Below are 15,309 nucleotides of genomic sequence, written 5' to 3'. Positions count from 1 at the left end.
CCTTGTGGAGAGGAAAGGGATGAGTCAGCGAGGAGAAGCTGATTGTTTCCCCAAGCTGATTGTTTCCCCACGCCGGCTCCTTCCCCCTGCTCACGGATCCTGCAGCTCAGAGCCTGCGCTGGAAGGGCTCCCTGGCCCTGGGGAGCTGCTGTGTGCAGAAAAAACACACTGCAGGGCTTCGGGAAAGCTCTCAGGATCGCTGAGCCCACCATTACACCGCGCCCCCGGGCGCCACCTCTGCCTCTGCTGGGTTTTCCCTGGAATTTGGCCGCATCAGCAGCGAGGTGCTGCGTGAGCAGGGTTGCTGCTGGCTGGTTTTTAGGACATGTGCCCAAGTCCTGACCCCCCTGGGGAAGCTGGGGCAGCCACGATGCTGCTGCTGGGAGATGGTCCCTGGCCACCATCTCCTGCCACCCTTGCGGGACCGCCTGGGTGGCTGCAGCCCTGCCTGGGTTCTGTCTCTGAGCAGTTTTGCTCCCTGATTAACGCATCCTCGGTGTTTTCATTAGAAGTGGCCAACATCCTGCTTCGGGGGGGGGTCGAGAAACGCCCTCGAGTCTCTGAGAGCCGCAGAGCAAAGCCCCGAGAGCTGGGCTCCCACTGCTGCACCTTCTGGAGGGGCAGCTGGCAGCCTTGGTGCCAGCAGGGGTGGGAGGGATGTGGAACAACCTGTTTGCCTCCTGTGGGCTGGGTGTGGAAGGGAAGGGCCCACAATAGCTGCTGTGGCTGCTCGGCAGGGCGATACTGTGAGTCAGCCCTGAGCAGCTCCTCCTCCCCGGCTCTGCCCTGCCCTGCCCCGGCTCTCTGCGCCCCTGAGCAGCTGAGATGCTTCACCCGGGCTTCCCCCCCGGAGGATGTGTGTTTTGGCAGCTCTCGGGTGGCCCGAGCTGCTGTCCTGCTGCTCAGTGGCACTTCAGGTGGTTAATGCTCAAATCCCCCTGGCAGCTGGCGCGGAACGCCCCTGGCGTGGGTGGCTCTGCTGTGCCAGGGCGTGCCACGGTCCCAGCCCTGCCAGCCGGCTCCTGGGGTGGTCCCCCCACCATTTCACAGTGGTGCCCCCGGCACGGGGCCACAGGCTCTTTTCCAAGCTGGGATTTGGGCTGTTTGGAATTCCCAGCTGCCGTGCTGGCCCTCGGTCTCAGTTCAGGCTCGCCCCTGCAGCTCCGGGCTGGCTCTGGGCTGGCTCTGGGCTGGGATGTCTGTCTCCCGTGCTCTGCAGGGTTCGAGAAGCAGCTCACAGCTGCAGGTGTGGGGTGGCAGAGGTGCTCTGTGGGAATTCACACCCTGCTGCTGCTTTTAGGGGATTTAGTTCAAATCCTGCAGGGGTGACCAGAAGCCTGGGGCTGGTTCCAGCTGGGGACGGGCTCTGGGGGAAGCTCACGGGGCTCTGGGCAGGTGTCCAGCTGCCCTCCTGCCGCCTCCTGCTGCTGCCTGGGGTGGGGACAGCAGAGTCCCCCAGGCAGGCTGTGCTGTGGGAAGGGCTCCGTGTGCTGCTGGCTTTGATGTGGGGCTGGAGGAGCCCGGGGTGCTGGTGGGGCAGGGGAAAGCTGAGCCCAGAGATGGATATCGGTGCTGAGAGAGCTCCACCAGCCACCCCGGCTGCTGGGCACGGGCCAGCTCCCTGGAGAGGAGTGTGGAGGGGGGCAGAGCCCTCTGCTCCCAAAGCAGGGGTGCCAGGGCTGCACGTGGGGACGTGGATGCCGTTTGTGCCCCAGTCCTGCTCTGGGGTGGGTCAGGAGCTCTGTGCTGCTGGCCAGAGCCCCACGCCAGCACTCCAGGGATTTCCACCCCAGCCAGAGGGGAAGGGAGAGGGCCGGGGGGCGGTGCAAGCTTTGGGAACAGTGAGAGCCACCCTTGCACTCATCCCCCCTGACAGAGCCACCTCAGGTGACGCCAGGGCTCCTCGCAGGGGGAGCTCAGCACGTCCCACCACTGAGCCCCAGCAGGAGAGATTTCCTGGAGCTCCTGAGCTGCTGACCCCTGGCCTGGCCCCGCTCACGTGTGACCCTGCAGGCGTGTGACCCTGCTGACGTGGGTGGTGGCCGGGTCTGAGGGCTCTGCTGGGCTCAGCTCCTGCAGAACCGGCTGGAAAATCACAGCGGGCTCGCTGGAAACCTGGGCAAGGAGCAGAGCTGCAGCTCTGCCAGCTGGGCACCTCTGCCTCTGTGGGACAGCCTGGGCGCTGCTCAGGGGGCACAGGGGACAGTGGCCCTGCCACAGCCAGGTCTGGCACCGCAGCAGAGGGGACAGTGCCTGCCAAGGATGGGATTTTGATGTTTGCAGAAGGGTTTGGGGCACAGAGTGTGGTGCAAAGTACGAATTGCTCCAGGCAGGAGAGCGCAGCAGTGTTGAGGCAGGTTGTTCCTGGTCAGCTGGGCGTGTTGATCCCCACGTGGCCCGTGTGCCCGGGGACGTGGGGGGACAGGCTGGGGCTGGGGCTGGCCTGGGGGAGGCTCCCACCCCTTCCCTTGCCCCAGTGAGATGCTGGCTTTCATGTACAAACAGCTCCACAGAGGCTGGGAGCCTGCCATGCTGGAAGGAAAAGCTTCCAGAGGCAGGCCTGAGAAGAGCTGACAGAGCCGGGCTGTCCCCTGCTCGCTCTGGTGCACAGGCAGGGCTCTGAGGGCTGGCTGTGCTCCTGGAAGATGCCTGGTGTGTGTCTGGCTGCAGGCAGCTGGGCTCCTGCCGAGGCAGGACACAGCCCTTCCTCCAGGAGCAGCCCTGGCCGTGGACGAGGAAAATCACAGGAAGTGGCAGAACAGAGCTGGGATTCCTTGGCTGCGCCGGGGATCCCAGGGCTCAGCCCCTGTCCTGTGCCCTGCTCTGAGGGCAGGGCTGTGCTGGGCCAGGGCAGCAAGGGCTGCCCCCGGGGCTGGGGTCCCGCTGCTGCTCCTGGTTCCCCCCCTGCCTCCCAAGGTTTGTCTGTTTGTCACTGGCTCACTGCAGCTCCCCGAGGTGGGCACAGGGGTACCCCGGGAGCCCCCAGGTCTGGCTGGGGACCCCTCCTTGCCAGCGGGGGGCTGCTGCCCCAGCCCTGGGTGTCCCCCGAGCTCAGTGCTCAAGCTCTCCGTGTCCTGTCTCTGCAGGGGACGTGCTCTTCCAGATGGCAGAGGTGCACAGGCAGATCCAGAACCAGCTGGAGGAGATGGTGAGTGCCCAGCCTGGCGTGCCAGGGTCCCTGGCAGCGGGCACTGCTTTTCCGTGCCCTGTCCAGATGCCACCAGCCCCTCTGCCATGGATTTGCCGAGCTCCAAAGGCTCTGCGTGTCTTGGGCATCCTCCTGAGCCCTGCTGGGCTCTCAGCCCGTGCTGCCCCTCTCCAGTGGCACCCACAGCTGCCCAGGCCAGCCCTCCCCAAGCCCCGTGTGTTTCCTTTCCCCCTGCAGCTCAAGTCCTTCCACAACGAGCTCCTGACGCAGCTGGAGCAGAAGGTGGAGCTGGACTCCCGCTACCTGAGTGTGAGTTTTGTGTGTGTGAGTCTGGCACAGCCCGGGGTCCCTGGGGCCGCCCCGTCCCCCGCTCCCTGCCGGGGGACGTCCCGCCGTGCTTACAGACGGGTGTCCCCCGTGTCACCACGCGCCGGGCGGTGTCCCCTGGGTGCCCTCTGGGCCTCGGGAGCGGCCCCGTCCCGGGGGCTCTGCCAGCCCCTGGCAGCAGGAGCCGTGGCCGGGGCTCAGAGCTGTCTCCTGTGGCACCCAGGCTGCGCTGAAGAAATACCAGACGGAGCAGAGGAGCAAGGGGGACTCCCTGGACAAGTGCCAGGCTGAGCTGAAGAAGCTGCGCAAGAAGAGCCAGGGCAGCAAGAACCCCCAGAAGTACTCGGACAAGGAGCTGCAGGTAGGCTGGGGACACCGGGGGACACCAGGGGACACCAGGGGCACAAGGAGCTGCAGGCAGGGTGGGGACACCAGGGGGACACCCGTGGGGGTGGTGGGGCTATGCCACCCTTGTGGGGAAGGGTTTGCAGGGCAGGTGTGGGTGGCAGGGGGTGGCAGCCGGCGCTGGCACGGGCTGTTCCCAGTGCAGGGTGGGGCTGGAGCTGCCTGCCTGCCCCTGCTCCAGCCACCTGTACCGCTGCTGTCACTTCAGGAAAGGCCCCCAGGAGCACGAGTCCCTGCTGTGCCTGCTCCAGGGTGCCTGGGAGATGTTTTCTGGTGTTTTCTGGTGTTTTCTGGTGTTTTCTGGTGTTTTCTGGTGTTTTCTGGTGTTTTCTGGTGTGTTTTCTGTGCCTGTGCCCCTGCCCCCCCCCGCGGGGGCGGCTGCGGTGAATCAGAGCGGTGTGATGTGTGATGGGGGTGGGCACGGGGGCAGAGAGCTCCCCACTGAGGGGGAGCCAGCCTTGGGTCTCACTGAGGGGCCCCCAGGGCACGTCCTGGCAGTGCCCAGGGGCTGTGGCACTCGTGGGTCCCGCTGGGGATGCACAGCAGGAGTTTGTGCCCTCTGCGCTCTGCTGTGCCCTCTGTGCCCTCTGCGCTGGCAGCTTGGCCCCATCCAGGGGTGTTCAGGGGTTTCTGATGCCCCAGCGTGCCCTGGCTGGCAGGGAGAGCTGCTGCAGGAACCACGGTGGCACAAGCGGTGCTTGGGCAGGGGAATTCCTGAGGGCAGGAATAATTTGGTCACCATCACCACGGTGGCACAAGCGGTGCTTGGGCAGGGGAAGGTGAGTTCCTGAGGGCAGGAGTTATTTGGTCCTGTCCCCAAGGCAGGGGTGTGTGTTATGGTGGGACCAGGGTCTGTTTCTTCACATGTCACAGATCTGTGTCTGCTGAAGGACACCTGGACACTGGTGGCACTTTGCTCCTGAGGGTAATTTGGTGGCTTTTAGTGGCATTTAGTCTCCAGCAGAGAGTTACAGTGAGGGGTTTGTGCTGGGGAAGTGACATCCTTGATGGCACTGGAGTTTGGGAAATGCTGGTGTGACTCAGAACTAGCGCTGGAGGAAAGAATGCAGCCACCATCCTCTGCTGTGCTCAGCCTGTGGGTCCCTGGGGAGCCAGAGCTCTGGGAGGTGCCCAGGTGGCACAGCTGGAGCAGGGCTGGGAGGTGCTGGAGCAGGGCTGGGAGGTGCTGGAGCAGGGCTGGGAGGTGCTGGAGCACTGGGAGGTGCTGGAGCAGGGCTGGGAGGTGCTGGAGCCAGGCTGGGAGGTGCTGGAGCAGGGCTGGAAGGTGCCAGCACACCCCTCCGTGTCCAGCCCACTGTGGTGGAGGCTCTGCTGTTCTCCAGAGCAGCTGAAACCACCTCTGAGCCTGGTGTGTCTCCACAAGTCCCAGCTCTGCAATTCCTGCTGAGCTAGAAGAGCCCTGCCAGGCCTGAGCCCAGCGTGGGGGGACAGGGATCAAACCTCTGTCACCCCGCTGTGAGAGCTGCTGCCAGAGCAAAGCCCGGGGCAGGGATCCCCATCCACAGGAGGAGGAGGAGGAGGAGGGAAGGCATCCCAGCTGGGATGAAGGGTGGGCTGAGCCTCCTGCTGGGATGGGGCACTCCTGTTAGCACAGCTCTGGGGCAGGGAGACAGGATCAGAGCTCATTGCCTTTAATCTTTCAGCAGTGAGTATTTAGGAAGTGCTTATCTCCAAAAAAGCTTTATGATGGCTTTTGAGCTTACAGAGCTATGAGACCCTTCCAGCTCAGAGTGTGCTGGGATTCCGTGGCTGCTCGGCTGCACTCAGTGGGGGTTTGCTTTGCCTTAGATCTGCACACAAAGTTAAAATTGCTGAACGCAGCCAAGAGCCACTTCCCCTCTCTTCTCTGCTGACTGCAGAGCTGCTGTTTCCTCAGCACAAAAAGAGGTTTTGGGTTAAAACCCCCGACACTGTTTCACCTCTGCCTGGGCAGAGGAGAGAGGGGGGACTGCAGCAAGCGGGGTCCAGCCTGGAACTGGGGGGAGTTGGTGCTGGCCTGAGGAGAGAGCCTTGCCTGGGGCTTTGGGGAGCTGGAACTGGGCTTTGGGGAGGTGAAACCAGGTTTGAGTGGATCAGGAGCATGCACAGAGCTGTGTGGGGCTTTGCTTTCCTCAGCCTGGTTAAAGCAGAGCCACGGGCAGCCTGGTTTGTGGAGCTGGCCCAAAGCCACCCCTGTGGCCGCTTGCCAAACCTCTGCTGGTCTCCTCGGAGCTGCTCAAGCGCCTGGGGATGGTTTGGGGATGCTGATGGCTGCGCCAGGCTGGTGCCTGGGGACCACAGACCCATCAGCCAGGGCTGGCTGGAGTCTCCTAATGCACTGGTTCCTTCTCTCCTCGTGGGAGAAGCTGCTGTTGATGGCAGTGTCACCTCCTCGGAGGCAGCAATAACATCTTGCTCTTCTGAGGGCTGGTCCCCGTGAAGCTGCTGGAGCAGCTGCCAGCCAGGAGTCTGATGCTCTGTCATCATCTTCCTTCATATTTAATGCTCCAGGAAGCAGAACTGCTCCGTTCTGCCTCTTCACCACCTGTGGAGTGACCACATCTTGTCATCACCTGCCAGTGAGACGCGTGGTGGCAGCAGCAGGACCGTCCTGCGGGGACCTCGGGGGTTGTGTGAGGTTTGTCAGAGTGGGAGCAGCTTTGGGGCCACCCAGGCCCCGCTTTTGGCAGAGCACAGCCCTTGGCTGTGTTCCCACTCTGCTGAATCAATCAGAGAGCCCAGGGCAGCAGCCCAGCCGTCTCACCTGTTCCCTTCAGCTGCTCCCCTTTATAGAGCAGAAACCAGTGCTGGAGTCCAGCAGGGAGGGCACACAGCAGTGCCCGGGGGGCAGAAGGTTGGAGCAGGGCGTGGAGGGGGTGTGATGCTCACAGGGTCTAGCAGGAGGCTGCTCCTGAGCTGCAGCAGCCCCTGGTTGAATGGAGAGAGCTGGTCCAGGCTGCTCTGCGAGTCCCACGTCACCTGGCCCCTGCCTCCTGCTGCTCTTGGGGAGTTTTCCCAATGAGTGCTGCAGCATGAAGTGGCTGAGGAGCTAAAACACCCCTGGAGGAGCTAAAACACCTCTGGAGGAGCTAAAACACCCCTGGAGGAGCTAAAACACCCCTGGTGAGCAGCCCAGGCTCCCGTAGCTCTGAGCCAGCTGCAGGTGGCACAGGCTGCAGGAGTGCTTTCCCTGCCCTGGGCAGGAGCAGAGCTGTGCTTGGGGGGTGCTGCTGCTGAGTGTCACGTTCAGCCAGGCTGGGGAGCAAAAGGACACACCGAGCTGCTGCTCCACACGAGCAGCGAGGGCTGAGAGCCCCACGTGCCTCATCTTCCTCGTGGAGTGGCCGGGATGGGGCTTGACCCGTGTTGAAAACTGGGAGAACAAACCAATTCCATTCGCTTTGCATCTCTGATGAAGAAGAATGAAAACAATATTGAGATGAAACCATCGCCAAGGAAGCTCAAGTGCTGTAATTTCATTAAGGGCTGGTTGTGATCAGGCCATGAAATCAAGGTCATGATGGGTTTGGGACCTGGATTGAATCAGCAGCTCAGCAATGAAGTTATGTTGGTTCAAATTATTTATCAAATCATGTTAGCACTGTGAGCAATTGGATTTCTGCATCGGGCTGGGACAAAACTGGCTGTAATTCAGCTCAAATAGCAGTGCTGGGGCTGGGTGTTTGTCCTGAGAGGCTGTGCCTGACCCAGGTGACAGTGGGTGGCCCTGGGTGGGCAGGGGGGGCCGAGCTCAGCCTCTGCCCTCACCCAGCCCTGCTCCCGTGGGAATGTTTTAAACATTAAATACCACTGTGCCAAATAACCTGTGGGGTTTTATGAACTTTTGTCATTGAAATCTCATTTGGATATTCCCATCAGGAGAAATAATTTTAGGCATAGGTCAGGAAGCTGGAAATGAAGGGAGTTTGCACAAACCAGGTTACGAGGTTCGCCTGAAAGTCAAGTGGGGAAGGACTCCGAGCTCAGCAGCTCCAGGGGACTCTCTCCAGCTCTTGCTGGGATTTAGGCTGAGGGAGGACACGTGCCCAAACCCAGCAAGAGCAGAGAAGCCCCTTCCAGTATCTAAGGAGGCTCCGAGAGAGGGACTTTGGACAAGGTCTGGAGTGACAGGAGAGGGGGAATGGCTCCCCACTGCCAGAGGGCAGGCTTAGATGGGATGTTGGGCAGAAATTCCAAAATCCTGGCAGAGGGTGCCCAGAGAAGCCGTGGCTGCCCCTGGATCCCTGGGGGTGTTCCTGGAAGTGCCTGTGCAGGATCTTGGGTGCCGGATCTGTGCCCTGAGCTGCTGATCCGGGCTGCTCCTGCGCTGGGGAAGGTTCTGGGCAGCAGAAGGTGAAGCTGGCTGGAGCCAGCACTCCCCTGCTGCTCTGCTCTCTGGAGTTTATGTAACGCCACATGTGTGCGTGGCTGGGGCAGGGCTGGGGCTGCTGCAGCTGTGACAAACAAGGGGAGACAGCCCTTCCCAGGGGAGGAGGGCAGCCTGGCATCCCCGGCTCTGGGGGCTGGCTCCCCAGGACCTGCTCTGCTTTCCCATCACCCCGGATAACCATCAGCAGCCGTGGCCCAGCTGCCATCCCCAGGGAGCTTTGGCTGCAGCTGAGCAGGGGGGCTGGTGGGCAGCACATCAGGGCCAGGGCCTTCCCTCCTGGCTGGGGCTCTGCAGGGCAGGGGGAGCTTGTCTCCCCCGGGAAACCTGCAGGGCTCTGCTGTGGTTCTGGGGGGCTCCTACAGGGTCAGTGACCCCACAGAAGGCAGGGAAATGTGTTTGGGCTCCCGTGGTGGCCATTCCCTGCTGTGGGGCTGTTGTTTTATTTGCCGTAGTACAGGAGAGGTTGGGTCAGGGCTCATCCTGAGCTCTGCTCTCCTTCCTGGCTGTGGAAGAGCCTGGCATAGCCCCAAACTGGGATCCAGCGTGGCCGTGCCTGGCTGGACACACCACCCAGCCTCGCTGGGTGACACACAGGGCTGGGTGGGGGCTGCAGGAGCCAGGAGGGGACAGTGCCACCCCCGAGGCTGCTCCAGGGTCTGCCAGCAGCAGTTTCTGGGAATGAGGAAAAGCTCTCTGAGCTGAGGATCCCTGGCTGCTTGCTCTGCTCATTTTGCCTCTGTGCTGTGCTGGGGTTCCAGCAGGTTTGCCTGCTCAGATGCTCTTCCCCTGCTAATCAGCCTAACTTCTTTTTTATCCTATCCCATTTCTAGCTATTCTCCCTCGTGATTGCCTAAACAAATCCTCCCTTCTCTCCACGTTTACTCCTTCCAGGCATTTCAGCCTGCTGCATCGATCCAGCACAGTCCTCTCTCTTCCCTGACCTTTCCTTTCTCTTTTCCCACTGCTCTGTGCCACCGATCCTGTCCAATCCCTCTTTGGATGGGAGCTGGGGTGGGCACAGCCCCTCCCTGCTCTGCATCCCTCCTGGTGCTGGGTGGAAGCGCGCCTGCCGCCTGCTCCCCTCGGCTTCTGACCCCCAAAATTCACGGCTGTGCCGTGCTGGTGACCCCGAGGCAGCTCCTGCCTGCCGGGGGTCCCCTCTTGTCCCTGGGGCCGGCCCTCGGCTCGGCCTGGTCGGTGCCAAACACGCCACGAAGGACCTGGGGTGATGATTTGGGGGAGCTCAGCCCTTGGCTCGTGTTGGCTGTGTTTGCACGCTGCTGGCTGGGATGGGAGCTCTGGACTCATTTCCCAGCCGGGCCGAGGTTATCACAGGCTCGGCTGGAGCTCGCTGCTGCTCCTCCTGCGCTGACAGCAGCGAGTGCTCCTCGCTGACAGCAGCGTGTGCTCCTCGTAGCCCTTGGCATTTCTCAGCCGCTCTTTGATCTGCACCCCCCGAGCTGTCCCCGCGGCCGTGGGGAGGTGGCAGGGCTGCGTGCCCTGCCTTTCTGAGGGGAGGTGGCAGGGCTGCGTGCCCTGCCTTTCTGAGGGGAGGTGGCAGGGCTGTGTGCCCTGCCTTTCTGAGCGGGGCAGCCGCGGCTCGGCGGCAGCTCGTTCCCTTTTCATCCGCTCGCGCTCCTAATTCTCCCTCTGAGCCGGGGGCGACTGGCCTTGGCTTGGCGCGGGGGCCGTGGCTCCGGCCCCGCTCTGTGCCTGCCCTGGGGGTCCCTGGCCGAGCCCCCGCAGCCGGGGGTGCCCCAGGAGCCCCGGCTGTGCCAGCCTGGCCCCGTGGCAGCATCCTGGAAGCGTCCCAGCTCCGAAGGCTCTGCCCGGCGCCGCCACGTGCTGACACTGCTAATTAGGTCAGCGGCTCCCGGTGAATTGGAAGTGGATGCGGGAGGCGGGGGGGGCGCGGCACGGGGGAGTTATTTGAGGCCTCTCCAACCTAGAAACCCAGAAAAGATTTTCTGGAGCTGTTGGGTGGCTCTGGTGTGTGCTCTGGCTTTGGGTGTGACCACCGGCCCGGCCCGGCTGCCTCCCTGCCCGCTCGGATCACGATGGGGTTTCTCTCTCCTCCTTCAGCCTGGGGATTTTATTGAGATGATTCTTAACGTGTGAGTTTGGAGCTGACAGCCTCAATCAGTCGAGGTCTCGGTTTACAGTGCTTGAGTGGTTTGTGCTTGTCAGTGGGGTTCTAGGGAAGCTGCTGAGCCTGGCAGGAAAGCACCTAACCCTAATCCCCAGCCCTTACAGAGGGGATCAGGTCATGCCAAGCTGCAACGGCGTTTGGCCGTGGTTCAGAGTGTGGGGTGGCTGAGATTCCCCCCATTTCTGGGGAACGGAGACGAGAGCAGCAGCCCTGAGGTCCTGGTGGGCACCTGGCTGCAGGTGAAGCCTCACTCCTGAGTAAGGCAGAGCTTCTCCTTGGAGTGCAGTCCCGAGATCTTACACTGTGCTTTGTGTGTTACTTTTCCCCCGTGCATCTGGCATATTTAGCAGGCTTTTTTATTTAAATTTGCCTTTCTGGGCGTTATCTGAAAGCCCACTGTCATTCTGAGCAAACCCAAACTGAAAACCACCTCGTGAACAAGGACTGTCGCTCGCCATTTTGTGATGGAGCAACGTGTAAAATCGAGGCTGTGGGTAAATCAATGGCACACGGAGCATATTTACATAAAGTATATAAAGCTCTGAGTACTAAGTTTAGAGCGTGGGCTCTGCGCTCGCGGAGGGAGCGGCGTGTTCCGACTGGCTGAGACAAGCCTTTCTCAGCACAGGAATTAGCAGGAGCCTTGCAGAACCAGCCCGAGAGCAGGGCTGTAAACAAGGCTCCTACCTGCGGATTTAAATCCTGCTGAGAGCTGGAGCCCTCCTGTGCTGAGATCAGGCTTTCTCCCTGTGCTGTGTCTGGGCTGGAGCCGTGCCTGGCCAGGGATGGGGATCCTGCAGGGAATCGTGGTGGGATGGGCCTCGTGCCACTGAGCCCAATTAGCTGGAGCTGAGCTCTTTTCACTCCTCACCTTCTCGTTCTTGGTGGCCCAGTTAGTAAATTAAGCAGGGTGATGGGGAAAAATTTAATTAATTAAATTAATGGGGACTGGGGTCTGTGTGTGCTCCTGCTATTTCAGGTGCTGTCAGGGTTGGGCTTTCCTCCCAGAAGAGGGGCTCTGCAGGAGGGGGAGCGTTGTCCTGCCCCTTCCCCTGGGGGAGAAGCTCCTTGTGGAGCTGCCCGTGGTTCAGATGAGCGTGGGCAGCAGGGCTCGGTCTGTCCTGGGCATAGCAGGGCTGTGCTGGAGGGGCTGGGGGCTCTCAGGCTGGCGCTGGAGCTGGCACTGGGGCACCATTCCCCAGCTCCCATCACCACTGCCAGGCTGCTGCCTCTGGGCTCTGTCCCTGTGCTGTTCCCAGGCTAATAATACCCGGGAGGAGGCGGCGTGCTGCCGTCCCGAGCCCGCTGCAGGAGCCTTCCCCAGCGCTCCTCCTCCTCCTCCTCCTCCTCCTCCTCTGGGGGCTCTGTGTGCCCGGGGCTGCTGCTGCCTCTTCCTGTGCCTCTGTGCTGGCACAGCCCGGCTGCTGCCTGGCATTCCAAGTGCCATGCCCCGTGTCTCTGCTTTGGGGCGATGCCAAAACCTCCCTCCCGCCTGTGTGCCCAGTGGCATCAGCTCAGCTCCCTTCGCTTATTTCTCCTCACGGCCACAGGCGTTTTGCCCTGGATTTTCTCATTTTGGTGGAAAAGATTCTCTTGGAAATAGGGTTGTTGGTTGCAAACGGGGTTTTTATTCCATTTCTCACCGACGCTCTTTCTCTCACCCAGCTTGGTGCAATGTGGGGAGACCCAGAACCTGCTGGCTCTGGCACAAGCCCTGCACTGGGTTTTGCTCTCAGGGGGTGCTCGAAGCAGGGTGGGAGCCAGGAGCAAGTCCAGCCCCAGAATAATCCCCCTTTGAAGTCTGGGATGTCACTGAATCTTGCTGCTTTTGTTGGTTTGCTCCATTTTATGTATCTCTTAATAAATATTGTAGCATGCTAAAAATAACCGATAACCGTGAAGAAGCAGCAAAGCTGCTCTGGGCCCTGAATTTCCAGTTTAATTCCCATCTCAGAGAAGCTTGGGCTGCCTGAAGCAGGTCCAGCCCTGCCTGGGCTGGGGGTGTTGTGGCTTTCCGGTGTCGTGGTGCCGCTGTCCTAGGGAAGAGGTGGTGGCACGGAGGTGTGACGGTGTGGGACAGCGATGGGCAAGAGGTGCTGCTCTCAGGGCTGCTCCCCTGCTGCCACATGGCAGGTGGAGCATCCAGAGGGATGAAGGGAGGACAAAGTGGCCAGGTCAGGGAGCTGGGGGCACCTCGTGTGTTCTGTTCAGGGAGAGGCTGGTGCTGCCCTGTGGTCCCTGGAGTCCCCTCTGCCACCTTTCCATCACACAGGGCAGAGCAGCTGGGGGTTCCCCCATGTGCTGCTGCTGTGCCAGGTGTGGTGCTGGCAGAGCCCTGCATGGCACAGCCATGCTGGCACGCATCACGTCAGGACAGCCCCACATTTCTCTTTGCAGAGAAAAAACAAGGCACATCTTCTTAAGAATATTTCTAAGTTTCACATTCTCCGAACATCAGAGAAAGAAAACACAATTCTTACCATTTGCTGTGCCTGTGTTTGTGCGAAAGTAGAATGCGATATAAAAATTGTTTACCCAAAGTCATAGTGATTTATTTCCTTGGCTTATCAGGGCCAGAAGTGTGTGTGTGTGTGTTGGGACTGTCAGCTGACACTCACGAGATTCAGTGCAGTGTGTGCAGGTGTGCAGCGCTGAGTGCTTAGCAGGTTCCCTTTTAGATGTATAGAATAATACAGTATAATAAAGTCATTAATGAATTAGCCTTCTGATATCCACAGAGTCAGATGCATCGTTCTCCCTCCCCTCCTCGGGGCTGCCAGCTGTGGGAGCCAGCAGAGGAGCCTCCAGCTGCCAGCGCTGGCAGGGCCACCGTGTCTGCCAGTCCAGGGTGTGGCACCAGGGAGCAGCCAGGGCGTCCTGTGCCGCTGTGTGGCACTGCCCAGCTGTGTCCCCTGTGGCAAACACAGACTGAAGGCGCTGCTGGCGGTTTCAGGGGCGCTGTGGTGGCCCCGTGTGTGGCAGGGTCCCCGCGCCATCCCTCGGCAGCGGGCAGGGACTCGGCACAGCCCGGGCGATGCCGGAGCGGGCCGGGAGCTGAGCTGGTTTGTGCCAGGGGCTGCGGGGGCCGCTGCCAGTCCCGGGCCATCGGGGCAGCCCCCGGCCCCCGGCAGCGCCTCCGAGCCCGGTGGTGAGCGGGCGGCCGCGGGTACAGCTCGTCCCGTGCAGCCCACGGGCTGAGTCAGCGCCTCTGCGTGGGGGGCTCCGATGAGTAAGGGCGGGCTGGGGGGCTGTGCAGGCACACGTGTGTGTCCCTGTGTGTGTGTGTGGGTCCCTGCGTGGGTCCCTGCGTGTGTCCCGTGCCGGGGTCCCGCCCGCCCCGCTCCGCTCCGCGGCACCGCCTGCCCCGCGGCGCTGCCGGCAGCCTCCTCCCTGCTCCTCTCCCTCTTCCAGTACATCGAAGCCATCAGCAACAAGCAAGGGGAGCTGGAAAACTACGTCTCCGATGGCTACAAGACAGCTCTGACGGAAGAGAGGAGACGGTTCTGCTTCCTGGTGGAGAAGCAGTGCGCGGTGGCCAAGAGCGCCATCACCTACCACGCCAAGGTGAGTGGGACCCGCTGGCCTGGCTGCCCCGGCACTGGGTGGATGCCCCCGGCTCAACCTGCACCCCACAGAACAGCCTGAGATCCCAAAAGCCACAGGTGGTGCAGCCCCTGCAGCTCGGGGACCGAGGGGGTGGCATGATGGACCGGCAGGTGACTCCAGGGAAGATGCCCCAGCAGGAGCAGCTGCTCCAAATCCCTCTTTCCCATGGCAACTCCACATCTCTCCTGCCCGTGGCTGCCCCCTGGAGCAGGGCTGGAGCTGCCCCCTGCCCGCCCGGGAAGCTGCAGCACCTGCCTGGGTGTGGAGCAGAATCCACCCAGACGAGGGCTGCTGCTGCTCCCGCAGCCTGGTGCTCCCGTTCTGGTTGTTCCCCAGCACCGCCCTCCGTGGCTCACAGCAGCCATCTGTCACCGCCACGCTTGGCATGGAGCAGGAGAGGGAGCTGGGATTAGTCAGCTCTGTCCTGCCACATCCACAGCTCGGATCCACGCTCGGCTTGGCGAGCGGAGTGCAGGAGGGGAAAGGCACCTCCCGGGGCTGGTGGTCAGCAGGAAGGAACCGAAACCTTGCCGCGGCAGCACACGCAGGCTGATTTTGCAGGAGGGACTTTGCTGGTGGCTTGTCCAGAGCACGGTGTGTGTCCTGCTCAAAACTCCATCCCGCTGCTGCCCGTGGCTCCTGCAGGATGCTCCACAGGATCCTGAGGCTGGACCCGCTGGCTGGTGTTGGGGAAATATGCAGGGACCTTGAAATCGGATTTAGAGAGGGATTTTGATAAGCAAAACCACATTTTGTCTCCAGATGAGGCAGAGCAGAGACATCGGGTCACCCTTGGGAGTGACCTCGAGGGGGCTGGGACATCTTCCCCCTCTGAGTCACACAAGGGGATGCTCGTACATGATGTGATGATTCTCGGTGTAGGATAAGGACAAGTTTGGCTCCATCTGTTTCCCCCTTGGAGCACGGTAGCAGGTGGCTGCCAGTCCTGCAGGCAGGGAGCAGTGGGGCTTGGACGCAGCACTGGGGCCTGGGGGCCGTTGGGGCTGAGCAGCTCATCCCTGGGGACGTGGGGACAGCCCCGAGCACGGGCTGTGCCCTGCCAAGCTTTCAGCCTGGCTTTATTTCTCTGCTCCACATGGGGCCCAGCTCCCTGCAGCCTGGAGATGCTGCACACGGGATGTCTTGGAATAAACTGGGGAGATAGATTACCTTTCCCTTCCCTCATTCCCATTTTTCATGATAGCTGCCTGGAAGCAGGATGTCCCTGGGTGTTATCTCACCTGTGCCATGCACAGAGCCATCGATCAATCCCAGCTCAGCCCT

General features: G+C 61.5%; 1 protein-coding gene across 1 annotated transcript in view; it reads left to right on the top strand.

Annotated features, from left to right (window-relative positions):
- Positions 1 to 15,293, top strand: part of BAIAP2 (BAR/IMD domain containing adaptor protein 2) — a 29,413-nt gene extending 14,120 nt beyond the window's left edge. The window contains exons 4-7 of the mRNA XM_038157206.1: positions 3,087 to 3,148; positions 3,386 to 3,457; positions 3,699 to 3,836; positions 13,831 to 15,293. Of these exons, the coding sequence (XP_038013134.1) occupies positions 3,087 to 3,148; positions 3,386 to 3,457; positions 3,699 to 3,836; positions 13,831 to 14,064 (506 nt within the window). The 3' untranslated portion in view covers positions 14,065 to 15,293. The remainder of the gene's footprint in view (positions 1 to 3,086; positions 3,149 to 3,385; positions 3,458 to 3,698; positions 3,837 to 13,830) is intronic.
- The last annotated feature ends 16 nt before the right edge of the window (positions 15,294 to 15,309 follow it).

This window comes from Motacilla alba, chromosome 18 (genome assembly GCF_015832195.1).
Source record: "Motacilla alba alba isolate MOTALB_02 chromosome 18, Motacilla_alba_V1.0_pri, whole genome shotgun sequence".
In the NCBI taxonomy this organism is placed as follows: Eukaryota; Metazoa; Chordata; class Aves; order Passeriformes; family Motacillidae; genus Motacilla; species Motacilla alba.
The sequence above is the reverse complement of the archived record's forward strand: the minus strand, read 5'-3'. Positions and strand labels throughout refer to the sequence as shown.